This window comes from Garra rufa, chromosome 2 (assembly GCF_049309525.1).
Source record: "Garra rufa chromosome 2, GarRuf1.0, whole genome shotgun sequence".
Lineage (NCBI taxonomy): Eukaryota > Metazoa > Chordata > Actinopteri > Cypriniformes > Cyprinidae > Garra > Garra rufa.
The window spans coordinates 28,157,695-28,172,283 of NC_133362.1; the positions used below are offsets into that span (position 1 = coordinate 28,157,695).

Below are 14,589 nucleotides of genomic sequence, written 5' to 3' on the forward strand. Positions count from 1 at the left end.
TTTTCGGGATTAAGTTCATTTTCATGGCAAAGAAGGACTATGCAATTCATCTGATCACTCTTCATAACATTCTGGAGTATATGCAAATTGCTATTATAAAAACTTAAGCAGCACCTTTTCCCATTTCCAATATTTATGTAATTCTCAAAACTTCTGGCCACGACTGTACAATCCTTGTACACCTGCCAGCAGCATTTTCTCCCCCCATAGGTCTTCATGTCTAGTCTATTTCCTTTTTAAAAAACATTCCTGTCTATCTCAGAACAAAAAAAGTCAGCTGGAGCTTTTGGACAGTAGAAGTATTCGGCAAAACAGGATCAACAAACTGACATAAACCAGAAACTTCACATCCTTACTCTTTACACAATACATGCTGGTAGGGAGTAGTACTTCTCTTTTTTTAAAAATGTGTACATTCATTAAACCCTTAATCATTTACAGAGAACTGAAAGTGTCTTTGAACGAATAAAAGATGTACTGATCTGTTTTCTCTTCCATTGTGTGTTTTGTGATCCCATTTTTGTTGCTGGTTTGTGTCACAGGACTTTGGTTTCCTACAGCAGGATGCATGATTTTGGAGATGTTTGTCTTTTTTTTTTTTTTTTTTTTTTTCATTTTCAACATCAAAACAATAAACAAGAAGGAGGAAGTGGTGCTTGTGTTTTTTTCCTCTTAGAGAGACTGCATTGGATGTGTCTCATACTGCTTCCAAGGAGGCTACAGTTGTTACTCTGTGTATTATAGCAAGGAAAGACGTATGTGTTACAGTTGAGGTCAAAACTTTACACCCCCCTTTTTTAAAATCTGCAAAATGTTAATTATTTTACCAAAATAAGAGGCATCATACAAAATGCATGTTAACAGTTAAACTGCCTGCTTTTTTTTTTTTTTTCAGAAAAATCCTTCAGGTCCCACAAATTATTTGGTTTTCCAGCATTATTTTTTTTTATTTCAACCCTTTCCAACAATGACTGTATGATTTTGAGATCCATCTTTTCACAACTGAGGGACTCCATGCATAAGGTTAAAATGTTTTGAATTTGAAGATCAGGGTAAATGTAACTTATTTTGTCTTCAGTTTTTGCATCGTTTTTCCTTCTGGAGCATCAGTGAGTGTTTGAACCTTCTTTAATAGTTTTTTATGAGTTCTTCAGTTGTCCTCAGTGTGAAAAGATGCATCTCAAAATCATACAGTCATTGTTGGAAAGGGTTCAAATGACCAAATAAATCTGTGGAATCTGAACAATTTTTCTGAAGAACTGTTCAGGACAAACAAGGGAGTCATGAACTATCATTAATCCAAAAAAAAAAAAAAAAAGTAAATATCTTATTCAGGTCAGTACTAAATAAAAAATAACATGCATTTTGTATGATCCCTCTTATTTTTGTCAAATAATTCACTAACATTTTGCAGATTCTGCAAGGTGTATGTAAACCATTACAAAATACTGCTGGTGTTCAGTAGGCTACACAGTATTTGCTTGTCTAATAAAATGAGTGAGATAAGCGGTTCCCTAGTGCATAATCGTGAAAGAGGTTGTGTTTTAATGTGAGTGATCATTACTCTTCTTCATAAAATTAATGCAGGGAGCACCGGGCGTGTCTTTCTCACACACTCACACAACAAAGTCTTGAATTCATGTATGGGGTGGGTGCTAGTAGTTTTTTTTTTCAAACTATAACTACCAGGCGGAGGCGTTGTGTGTGTGTGTGTGTGACATAAACAAAGAGGTAAGCCTCTTTAGCTTTCATATTATAAATACTCATTGTTTCTTATTTCCTAACACGGAATACAATCTCTTGGCCAAATCGTCGATAGACCACTTCGCTTTGTTCTTTTAAATTGTAAATACGTTAAACGTAAGTGAATTGTCGAGCGTTGCGAGGTAACGTCACAGTGTGCTCACGTACTCTTCTTCCTCGTAAATAAATTAAACGGCGGCTTGGTTTAACTAGTTTTTATATTTATTAAAACATCGTATATGTATAATACTTGTGTAACTGTGAGTAAATAGTATGGTTTGACAAGTCGTGAGGTGGGAAAGTTTGTTGGCTAGCCATATGGAGATATCCAACGTTAGCTGTTGGCATTGTTCTTGCTTTTATCGAAGAAAAAGATTTATTATAGTATCATAGTACCGTCAGTGGTCCCTACATTAACTTAGAAAAAAATCTCCAAACATATTAACTGTTTTGGAATACTGAGAGTTGCCTTGGCAGCTGGTTTTTAAAAGTGAGCTGACAACTTTGCTAATCAACTAGCCACTTAGCTAACTAGTAAGAGGAGGAAGAAGAACTGTGGGCAGAGCTTGTGAGCCATCTTGTTGTGTGTATGAAATCGCTAGCGATTACTGGATGGATATATTTCATGGTGAATAGGATCTGTGGCACTTAAATAATCTGAGATCATACCTGATGGGATTATCAAACGAAAACAAACTCATACACAAGGAATTTCTGCCATAGAATAACAGAACTGAAATATCTTTGGTGTTCTTTCCTGATATCTGTTGGCAGGTAATGCAAATAGGAATGATTATGATTGCATAACACTTTAACCCGGGATGTTTAACCAGCTGTTTTTATTGGTAGTTTTAGAAAATCCCGCTGTTATTTGTATGAGACATATTTACAAACATCTGAATGTATAATACAGTAGTTGCAGCAGAACCCCTTTGGTTTACATGTTTACTAGTACTCTTTAAGATTTATATTTGAGAAAGTTTAATTTAATAATTGAACAATATTTGTGGTCCTCTGGTGTAATTTATCACATGACATGCATGTAAACATAAAATACTAACTTTTTATTTTTTAATCACTTTATTTTTAAAGAGGGAGTGTTTCTTTAAAAAACAACTTTTAAGGAAGTTTTTTTTTTCTGTAAATGCACAGAGGAAGTGAACCACAGACTCTGATCTGTATTACTGGCAGCAACTTGACGTGGTAAACTGTGATTTTGTAATGAAACACTTGCGCATTTGACAAATCCTGAGGATGTGATGTAATTTGGTTGACTTATGACACTTCAGCACTTCTACATGCATTTCAACTTCTCTTAGTTCTTATTTTAATTTACAATATGATATGTGATAAAGGTCTCTACAGACATTAGCTTGGTCATCTCAAACTTTCTTTCCCTGTTACAGAAGAAGATGCACTATTACAGATATGAAAATGCAGAGGTCAGCTGTTGCTACAAATACCTCATGTTCAGCTACAACATTATCTTTTGGGTAAGTTGATATAAGTTTGATTATGAGTTGATGACAAATGCTTTGCAAACATATCCTTGACTGCAGATCATGTTTAAAATGCCACCTTTCTAGTTCTAACATTAGATAACTTGCCTATCTTTTCCGCTGCTCTTCCTCAGATAACATAATCTGCAGAACGGCCCCACATTTCATGTTTATTTGTTTCACTTAATTTCACACTGTTAACAGATGTTTCATACTTTCTGTGTTTTCATTACTGGGCGGGTCATTTCACAGCAAGTGAACACCCAAAACTGAAACTGTGTGTATCAAGAGAAAAAGGCAGCCTGCTGACTTCAGATTTTCATATGTATGTCAACAGGAAACAGATTAACACTGGCGTATTGCTGTGGTAGTTTATGGTGTCCTCTTTGGCAAGCATGGGAGGGTTCTGAGATAACAGTTCTAACACCTTCTAACCCGTTTCCTGTTTTCAATACTGAACGTGGCTTTTGTGAAGTCAATGCTGATGATTCAAGCTTTTTATCTTTTGTATGTTCATAGACTTCTGTTTAAAAGTTTGGGGAATTTTGTTTGAAAGACATTAATTTTATCAACCCCAAACTTTTGAGTTAAAATTTTATTTTTGCACACAGTCTTGCAATTGTCTAGTTTGGCGTTTTAGACATTAGTCACATCTTTAGTCATTTTTGAATTGTCTGTTCTGACCAGACACTCAGTAGTTGCACGTTTTTGTTTTGTCCGAACTTGACTGTTCTGATGCAACATTTACCTAATCATTTAATTTCTCCTGAAAATCTTCTGGTCCTCAGCTAGCTGGAACAGCATTTATTGCAATTGGCTTCTGGGCCTGGAGTGAAAAGGTAAGTAGACACTTGTGAGACCTCTTATGCTATATTTATTTGATGATATCAAAAAAATGTACTCACCTAAACTGCATAATTAACTACATACACCACTGTAAAAAGTTTGGGTCAGTAAGATTTTATTATTTATTTTTAAATCAGAATATTGATTTTTGAGGGATCATGTGATGTGTGACATTAAATACTGTAATGTTATGGCTTCTGAAAATTCAGCTTTGCCATTACAGGGATAAATGATACTTTAAAATGTATTCAAATAGAAAACAGTTCTTTTAAATTGCAACAATTTCACAATAATTATATTTTACTGATCCAATTTTTGATCCAGTAAATGCAAAGGAATTTCTTTAAAAATCATAAAAAAACACTGTACCAACTCTAAATTTGAGAATTTTAGTCCGCATTAAACATTGAATTATGTAGCTGTGAGTGTGTTAAAATGGTTTGTTCCTTAATTTCCCCACAGGGTGTTTTATCAGATCTGACACAAGTTACACGTCTACATGGTTTTGACCCAGTTTGGGGGGTGTTGGTTGTGGGCACAGTCACTTTCATTTTGGGATTTGCTGGGTGTGTTGGAGCTCTCAGGGAAAACATCTGCCTCCTTAAGTTTGTAAGTACTCATCCTTTCAATGTATTGTTGTCAATTCTAAATGAAGACGTTTCCAAGTAACATTTTTTAATGGCCTTGCAGTGCCAGATTTGTACAAGATAAAAGTGAATGATGTGAAATTAGTTCTAAAACATGAAATGAACAAATTCTATTTCTACTGTCAGATGCTGCTCTTTGATTTTTCACCTTGCTTCTTGGCCTTGTCTTACAGTTCTCTGGAGTTATCGGCTTCATCTTCTTTCTGGAGTTGACAGCTGCGGTGTTAGCGTTTGTGTTCCAGGGACAAGTTAGGGAGTGGATCAATGATTTCTTCTTGGCCAATGTGAAGGCCTACCGGGAAGACATTGACCTGCAGAACCTGATTGACTCTCTCCAGAAACTGGTATATATTGATTTTCATTAAATAAAATGAATGCTTTCTATTTATTTAACTTTTCAACCACCACATGGTGTATCGTCTACGATAATATTGTAATTGTTGTTTAAATGATATGCGATTTGACATTATCAAGTATATTGCAAAAACCAAACAAAAACACAACAAGTGTGCACATACACTACATGATGTAGGTTAGACTTCTGTGTGAGCACCTTTAGTATATTGCGTATCTCTGCATGATTTAGTATATTGAAATGCATTTAGAATTCCCCCAAAATTTAAGATAAAGGGGCAAAAATGTCCCAGTATGACTTCTATATGTCAATTATGGGCTTATCAGCATGATTGCAAATGTGACATTGATTTGATAAACAGTTTAATACACAAGTTAACATTAAGTGACTTGGTTTTAGACACAACAGTTCTTGTTTTTGCTGTATTTCGACAACAAATATAGTTTTAAACAAAGCCACAGCAGAACTGTTTTGCATCTCTGAGCAACACACAATGTTTCATGGAGTTTTGTTACTGAATCAATCATCCGTTTGAACGAATTGGTTGAATGAATGAGTCAATAACTCACTAATGCAGTGATTTGCTGCCAGCTACTTGCAACTTTTCTTATTTTCTCCCCCAAATCATTTCAAATATCAGTATTCAGTGTTTTTTTTTAAACATCAAAACACATAAATTTTGTTGATACTAATTTCATTTAATTGGTAACAGCCCTACAGTGTCTTCATATTTGGATTTATCAATTAAAGGATTAGTTCACTTTCATAACAACAATGCACAGATAATGTACTCACCCCCTTGTCATCCAAGATGTTCATGTCTTTCTTTCCTCAGTCGTAAAGAAATTGTTTTTTTGAGGAAAACATTTCAGGATTTCTCTCTTTATAATGGATATGGATGGAGCCCCGAAGTTTGAACTTCGGAAATGCAGTTTAAATGCACTTTAAATGCTGCTTCAAAAGGCTCTAAACTATCCCAGTCGAGGAGGAAGGGTCTTATCTAGAGAAACGATCGGTTATTTTCGAAACAAATTGACAATTTGTATACTTTTTAACCTCAAATGTTAGTCTTGTCTCATCTCTGCGCAGCACATTCAAAGTGTGTGTGATTCGGGTAAATACAGTTAGGGTACGTCTAAAAACTCCCATCTCGTTTATGTCTTCAATGTCAAAATCGTCCTACAATGCGTTTTTTACCCTTTTTTTTTGTTAAGGGCCTTTGAGTTTCTTTGTTTGTTCACTTTGTAAACACTATGTCGGTACTTTTGCAGCGATCTAAGGCGATTTTGTAGTTAGGTAAGAAAATGAGATGGGAGTTTTTAGACATACCCTAACTGCATTTACTGAAATGTTTTCCTCAAAAAAACAATTTCTTTACAACTGAGGAAAGAAAGACATGAACATCTTGGATGACAAGGGGGTGAGTACATTATCTGTGCATTGTTATGAAAGTGAACTAATCCTTTAAGGGTGTGTTCACACTTGTAGTTCGGTTTGTTTGGTTCATTTGGTCTGGACCAAAAAAGAAAATTATACATTTGGTCCTGGTCCGCTTAGCGTTCACACTGGCATTTTTGATACCAAACCTGAAGGCTTAGTGATACTTTCACAACCTGATTGGTCTGGTTGAATGACTTATATTTTGTGACGGAACTCACTGAACACTCCAAACAAAAAAAAAAGGTGCGTTCAACTTAAAGCACCACTGCTGGTTTATGACAGGTACCCATTCACTGCATCTTGTCATTACTTCCTGTTTTTGGTTCGTTTAGAAGTATTTAGTCTGTGTTGCATTCATATTTCATTCGAACCGCACCAGAGTTAGTTTGGAAGCAAATCAAAACCCATTTTTTAGTGGTCTCGGTCCGCTTGTTTAGTGCGCACCAGGGTTCGGATTGCGCCGTTCACACTTACTCAAATGAACTGCACTAACAGAGCAATCGGGGTAGAGTTCGTTTTAATCGAACCAAACATGGCAGGTGTGAACATTTAAGAATTTGACACAAAAGATGATGCATATAATTAGGTTAGAAAAGGTAAAAATGCCCATAAGGGGTAAACATTAATTTAAACTTATTGGAAAAGTTAATTTCACAGAATTTGAAGAATATCAAAAGCTTTGGGAGTCAGCTGTCCATTGCAGTCCTAAACCTGTCAAGGTAGCAGATACTGGCTTAAATATCTTTAATTAACAAGCATTATTTAACTTGAATGAAACCATAAAGATGTGACTTCTAAAGCAGTTTTGGACCTAGTAGTGGACACATCCCTTTTTGTTTTCTCAAATAAATGTTTACATATATTATTATCGGTGTATTTTTGGGGTCATTTTGTAGAAAAACATGGCTTAATGCTTGTGAAAGTCTGTCAAAAGCTGGCCATGAGAAATTTCATTGCTAATACATATGCACAGTTGTATCTATGCTAAATTGTTGCAGATCATGAACGCACTTGTTTTTTTTCCACCCACCTGCAGAATCATTGCTGTGGAGCTAAAGACCCCAACGACTGGAATCTAAACGTTTACTTTAATTGCTCAACGGATAACCCTAGCAGAGAGAGATGTGGAGTGCCCTTTTCCTGCTGCATCAGCGACCCTGCTGTAAGTTCTTCTCTTATTCATAGCAGCCCTCCACAGAATAAAGAGATCTTTTCAGCATGCTGTACTGTCATGAAAAATACTGTTTTAAAGAACCCATCATCAGTGGTGGACGAAGTACACAAATCAAGTACTTGAGTAAAAGTACAGATACGTATAATACAATATTACTCCAGTAAAAGTACTCTTTTTCAATTTTACTCGAGTGAAAGTACAAAAGTACTAAATTTTTTGTTTAGCAATTTTTTAAAGGCTACTTAATTTAATTTTATATGAGCATATATTTTTTTATAATCCTACTGTTCAAAAAGCCTTGGATTTTCCCAAAATAACCACTAGCCTGTATGGAGTCAAGATATATTTTTGTTGTTGATATGGACTTTGTTGACGAGAGTGATAGAGTAATGTTCACTGTGAAGCTTACATTGTGATGTACCTGAGAGAAAACTGATTTGACCATCTCATTTTCACCAGTAAGAAAAAAGTGTTTTAAAGCTTGTTGTTTTCCAGAACGTCACAGTTATAAATGATATGAGAATAAGGCCTGAAGTTAGGAAGAACGTTTTAAGAAAAATGTAATTATATTTTCATAATATTTTTCTTTTTTCTCAAACATTGTCTGTGGTGTAAAAACACCCCTGGCCAAATGCCCCCAGAGGGCATCACTTGCCACTATACTGTAGTTACCATGATCTGAACATCACATCTTTTCTTTTCCCTCAGATGTAATCTGTCTAAGTGGTTGATTATAAATATTTGGACTTCATATCTGTAAATTATCTAACTTTAGCACCAGCAAGCTTGTTAGCTAGACAGTTAGCATCAGCTAACAATATTTCTTATTTTCAGTATGGTTATGAATTAACATTCATATCTGTCTACTTGGCTAGTTGATCCAAACAATATAAAAATTATACCATTAATAAACAATATAAAAACATATGTCACATAGGGCTAAATGCGTAGCATTTTAATAAAACTGTTAAGGTTACAGCAGCGAGGAATATGAACGTGCAAGAGTTATTTTATTTAATCTGTGTTATTTTAATGTTTCGTTTTTTGACCTAAAACATTGAGACAACGTTGTTGATGTGTCTGCATTCAATCATTTCAGTGGGCTTAAATATATCACTCTTTACAGCAGATCTAGTTCACAAACAACTGACAGTTACAATAATTAATCCTAAAATTCAACATTATTACTTACTTTTCGCAGCATCAGTCGTGCGCATGCTCACGTGATCTCCCGTTTCTTATTTGTGAATTCAGTTCACTGGAGACTCGCTCTAAACGGCTCATTTGAGTCAGTGAGTTGTCGACTCGAGAATAACTGCAATTGGATCAGTCCAATTCGTGAATGAATCGTTTGTTGCGAACCGATTCACCTGGTTCATTGAAAAGAATCAATTTGTTCATGAATCAGACACTGCTTCTGCATCTCCGAACACGTGGTACAGTATATTATGAGGAGTAACGACATGTTTTATTAAATGTAGTGAAGTAAAAAGTACGATCTTATGCTTTGGAGTGTAGTGAAGTAAAAGTAAAAGTTGCTCAAAATAAAACTACTCCAGTAAAGTACAGATACTTGAAAAATGTACTTAAGTACAGAAACGAAGTATAACTACTTCGTTACTCTCCACCACTGCCCATCATGCTTCAAAGGCAAAGCATGTGGAAGACTCCACCTGCTTGTGGTGGCCTTGTGCTCACTGCATGTATGAAATACTTAAAGGAGTAGTTCACCATTATGGCAATCCAAACCTGTATGCCTTGTATGATTTTTATTTATTTATTTATTTATTTATTTATTTATCATATACAGGTGTTTAAAGAACTTACTTTTTAGTTTTTTCAGTTAAACATTTAACTGCCATTATATTATTAAACAGTCTATAAAAAATAGCTGATACTGACCCTAAAACCTGATCTCCTATGCATAGGTTATGACTTGTTTTGGTTTAAATTCATTAATGCATGTTTTTTTCCCATTGTAAACCACTTTACAGTGTGTGTAAACTGCCTGTTTCCCTTTTTTTACAATTGTGAGAAAAAAGTTATCTCACAGTTCTAAGAATTTTTTTTTATATCTCACAATTCTGAGTTTATATATCATGTAATTCTGAGAAAAGAAGTCAGATTTGCAAGATATAAACTCGCATTTCTAAGAAAAAAGTCACAAATGCAAGATAAAATCTGAAAAGTCAGGTTTTCGCGTTTATATCTCACAGTTCTGACTTTATAACTCACAATTGCAATTTTGTATCTCACAATTTTGAGGAAAAAAAAGTCAGAATTGCGAGTTCACGAGTTCTTTTTTCCTTAGAATGGTGGGATTTGAACTCACAATTGTGAAAAATAAAGTCAGAATTGCTAGATAATAACTTGCAATTCTGACTTTTTTCCTTACAATTGTGAGTTTATATATTTTCTCAGATTTGAGATGAACTCACGATTGCATGTTATAAAGTCAGAATTTAGAGTTTTAACCTAATTCTAATAATAAAAGTCACAATTGCAGGATATAAACTTGCAATTCTGAGAAAAAAGGCAAGTAAAATAAAAAACTGCAAGTTTATATCATGCAGTTCTCACTTAAAGGTCCCATATTGTCAAAATCGAAATTTCCTGGCTTTTTCATGATAACTGAGGTCTAGGGGCTATGTAACTACCATATGAGTTTCAAAGCAGTCAATCCACAGTAAACTGCACACAGCCTGCTTAAAGTAGCTGTTTCATTTCACAAGCCGCTGTGACTTCCGTAAAGATGTGACGTCCGATCTACTCAGTCACCGCCTTCAGTCACCACCCCGAGCACCAACCACTGTCCCACCCTCCTTTTGTCAAACCCAGATAACAACGCATCCATTCCATTGTTGAACAACAACAACACGAAAACAAGTCGAGAAAACGCTGTTCAGTCCATGGATGTCAGGAAACTACATCATTGCACAGGCTTCCAAACAACATTAATATAAGAGGCCACTGGCACGTCAACTTCAGCCTCTTTCACTCAGCGATTCCGGTAAATACACGGATAATGTGTCCCATGATTTGTTCCGGAGTTTAATTTGGTTCATTCACAGTTGTTTTCCGGAATCTGTGCGTGCTTTACACACAACCCATAAAGACGTGACATTTGGATGTGAGATGTAATGCAACGCGTACGATTCACTAAACCTAAACTAACCTGAACAAACTGTGCTTCAGCGCTGATAGTGAGGAGCTGGCTCTGCCTGATCGCTGCTTCATTCCACTTTGCACGTATTTTTTCGTCGTGAAGAGTCGCATGATAACGTGCAGCATCACTACAACACTGCCTTTATGGCTCTGGCTTTTGTTCACACAGCGCTCGTTCCCGTAATTTTCCAGCATCAGCGCGCATTGTGAAAGGGGCTTTACTAAAGCAACAGTTATGTAGCTTACTGCATTCAGTGTTTGAAAAAGAAAAAACATTAATGATCATTCTGAAATATCCTGTTGAGTATCAGCAAGCTAGGCTTCTCTCTATTGCTTTGAGCTCGCTTACAGCATACATGACGTAGTTAACTGTGGTTGGCCTGGCTGTGCGTCACTCAGAAAACAACAGGCCAATCAGAAGAGAGGCTCATGAATATTAATTAGATGGGCAAAAATCGACCTGTTTTTGACAAAGCTCCTAAAAAAGGAGCTGTAAAAATATATTGAGATGGATTTTGGCACTTATACCGCAAATATATATTCTTTAAGGACATCAACAACTAAAATAAACCTCCAGAAATGTGTACAATATGGGACCTTTAATAACCTTCACGCAACTCTGAGATGTAAACTTGCAATTGCAAGAAAAAAGTCAGAATTGTGAGATTAAAAATTGCAATTATATTTTTTTTTTCATTCGGTGGCAGAAATGGGCATCCATAACAGTGAATATAGGTCTTATTTAAATTAACCTATGACCTATTTTTTTATATACAGGATACGGTGTTGAACACGCAGTGTGGATATGATGTTAGAAAAACTGGCACACCGGTGAGTGCATTTTGAACAGTTGTACTAGAAAGACAGGTATTTCATTCAGAATGTAGAATGAACTCAAACTCATTTTTAATTACAAGTTTTTGTAATTAAAATCAAGTTTTCAAAGTGTAGTTCCTCTGATGGCAGTACTAATATCACTCGAATGGGGCATTTGTACAGTTGTTCTGTTCTTCAGCTTTCCATTCATAATTTTTGTGCTCTTTTATTAATTGCATAACACACTGGGTTTTTTTTTCAGTCTCAATGGAGCAACACCATTTATGTCAAAGGATGTATGACGGCTTTGGAGGAGTGGCTTCCCCGCAATCTCTACATTGTAGCTGGAGTCTTCATAGTCATATCATTGCTACAGGTATGGGTTGTCCTTGAGAAAAAATACTGCATGGAAAATATTTTACAGCTAGATGTCACTCTCAGCACTTTTATTTTTACAAAGAAACCAAAAGTTTTAAAGAAGCAAAACTATAATTCAAATGGTTATTTCAAATAAATGTTAGAATTAGTTTCTACAGTATGTCTTTAAGTCAATCTCAGTGTAATGTTCTGATGTGTTTTATCATTTTGCTTTTAGATGGTGGGAATCTTCTTGGCAAGGACGCTGATTGGAGACATTGAAAAAGCCAAGTTTAATTATTACTGAGCTAACATAACTAAAAGGGAGCGAAGGGCAATGTATGGGAAAAGATGTCGACCACCTGTTATTCTTCTGCATCTTTTTTTTGTGGAGAAGAGGACTCTAGATCATTCACTGGACCACCTTTTCAGCATTTCCAGAGACCACATATTGAATACACAGCTGCCTAAGTTTACTTGGATACTGTCACACATGTGCCTTCTCTCTTCTTCAAGTTTACCTCCAGCCCTCTCCCTGTTTTTATTTGAATTAAAAAAAATTTTTTTTTTTTATTTTTTTATAGGACTACCATTAACCAAACTTTTGTATTTTTGGGACCACTATTAACCAAGCTGGGAACACATGGTGGCGAAATGATGGGACCATAACCTGTAAACTAACCTAAAATATAATTGTAATTACGAGAAGCTTTTATTGCTGAAATGTATCTATATGGTCCTGTTGCACACACTCCAAAATCTTAAGTGTACTCTTTTCTTTTGGGGAACGAAATTAGGACTTAGTACAAAAGCACAAATTGGAACAAATGTAGGATGTTTATTAGAAGTACACTGTAAAAAGTTTTCACCAGTTTCAACTTAAAAACTTAAGTTTAGCAGCTGCCTTAAAATGTTAAGTTAATCCAACTTAAATAATTTAAACTCACAAGTTAAATCAACTAATTTTCATTGTAATAAGTTCAAATGACTTGTAGTTTTAAGCTGATTTAACTTAAAAACGTAAGGCAGCTGCTGAACGTTGAATCCGGTGAAAGCTTTTTACAGTGTATGTTTATTATTCCTTTAAAACAATAAAATATGCACAAGACTTAAATGATTAACTGACCTCTCATAGTCAAAAAGTATAGTGAAAGAGAACAATTTTTACTCTGTTTTAACTGCCGTCAATACATATCTTTAAAGGTTGAGTTTAGTTGTATTTGTAATGTAATATTTCCACAGACAGAAGTTCTGCATTTAATGTCAGCTGCAAAGAGAGCAGAAGAAAATATTTCAGGATCTAAGCAGAAGTACTCGCATGTAAACAGAACATATCAAGAATGCAGTTGGGTAGAAAAATGTGATAGAGATGCATTGCATCAGTATGTGTCCTGTACTTTACCGCGCTAATGTTTGGTCATTCTGTTTATGACCATTTTAACAGAATGTTTGCATTTATAAATGGTCACTTCCTATGGACCTGTGCAGACCTTTAGGAGTCACTGGAGTTTAATGGCTTATAATATACTGATGTCAACATTGCCTTGAGATGCCAACATTTACCTCCTTTTTCTACTCTTACTTGGTGACTATACACAAAAATGCAGATTGTGCCTTTTCTCTGGCATTGAAGATTACATAATATGTATTGTACCGTGTTTAAGCTGGATAGAATCAAACCCATGCTTAGCCTTCTTTACGGGTGTTCAAAGAATAGTCACTTTTTTAACTGCCATTACAGCACAAACTACTTATACATTAACAATATATTATTATCATGTCTTCACACTTGAACTAGCCAGAACATAATATGCATTCTGAGATAAATGCAAACACCTGCCTGTCTTTACTCTTTTCTATAACCCAAAGACTTATCTTTTCGCAGTTCTGTTGTAGTACACTTGTATATGACCTGAAAATTTTCATCAACGCAGAGGAAATTATTTTTAAAAAAGTGTTTAGTTAATCTTTTTAATTGAGAGTGCACTATTTTGTCCCTTTTTTGGAGTGTCTGTCTGTGCCACTGTGTAGTGTTAAAGCTTGATAGAGTATTTACTAAAATGCAGTACAGTTTTCCTGATTTTGCTGCAAGAGCCTCCTTTTTCATGAAGGGATGTTTTTTTTGTTTGTTGGATTTAGATGTCATTTGTTGAATATTTGTTGTCTTTGTAAATATTTTCTGAATTCTTTTCATCATTTTTATATTCACTAATAAAAAAAAAAGTTTGACTGTATCAGCCACATTGTAATTTGTCTTCCAAAGGAAATATGCTGGTTGATTAAGTTCATACCACACTGTAAAACGTTTGCACCAGTTTCAACTTAGAAACTTTTTAAAAAATTTTAGCAGCTGCCTTAAGATTTTAAATTAAATCAACTCAAGTCATTTAAACTCACAAGTTATATCAACTAATTTTATTGTGATAAGTTAAAATGACTTGTAGTTTTAAGCTGATTTAACTTAAAATCTTAAGGCAGATGCTGAACTTACGTTTTTAAGTTGAATCTGGTAAAAACTTTTTGCAGTTCAGTTTTGAGCTGATATGT

At 35.0% G+C, this 14,589-nt stretch overlaps 1 protein-coding gene across 2 annotated transcripts; it reads left to right on the plus strand.

Annotated features, from left to right (window-relative positions):
- The first annotated feature begins 1,668 nt into the window (after nt 1–1,668).
- Nucleotides 1,669–14,276, plus strand: tspan14 (tetraspanin 14). Of its 2 annotated transcripts, none has more exons than XM_073834060.1 (9): nt 1,669–1,731; nt 3,150–3,236; nt 4,031–4,081; nt 4,551–4,697; nt 4,909–5,079; nt 7,567–7,692; nt 11,647–11,700; nt 11,948–12,061; nt 12,281–14,276. In XM_073834060.1, the coding sequence occupies exons 2-9, from the start codon at nt 3,156–3,158 to the stop codon at nt 12,347–12,349; spliced, it is 813 nt and encodes a 270-aa protein (XP_073690161.1). In that variant the 5' UTR covers nt 1,669–1,731; nt 3,150–3,155; the 3' UTR covers nt 12,350–14,276. The 2 variants fall into 2 exon arrangements, with proteins under 2 accessions (XP_073690161.1, XP_073690162.1); XM_073834061.1 differs by lacking the exon at nt 1,669–1,731 and adding an exon at nt 2,010–2,517.
- Nucleotides 14,277–14,589: the final 313 nt, after the last annotated feature.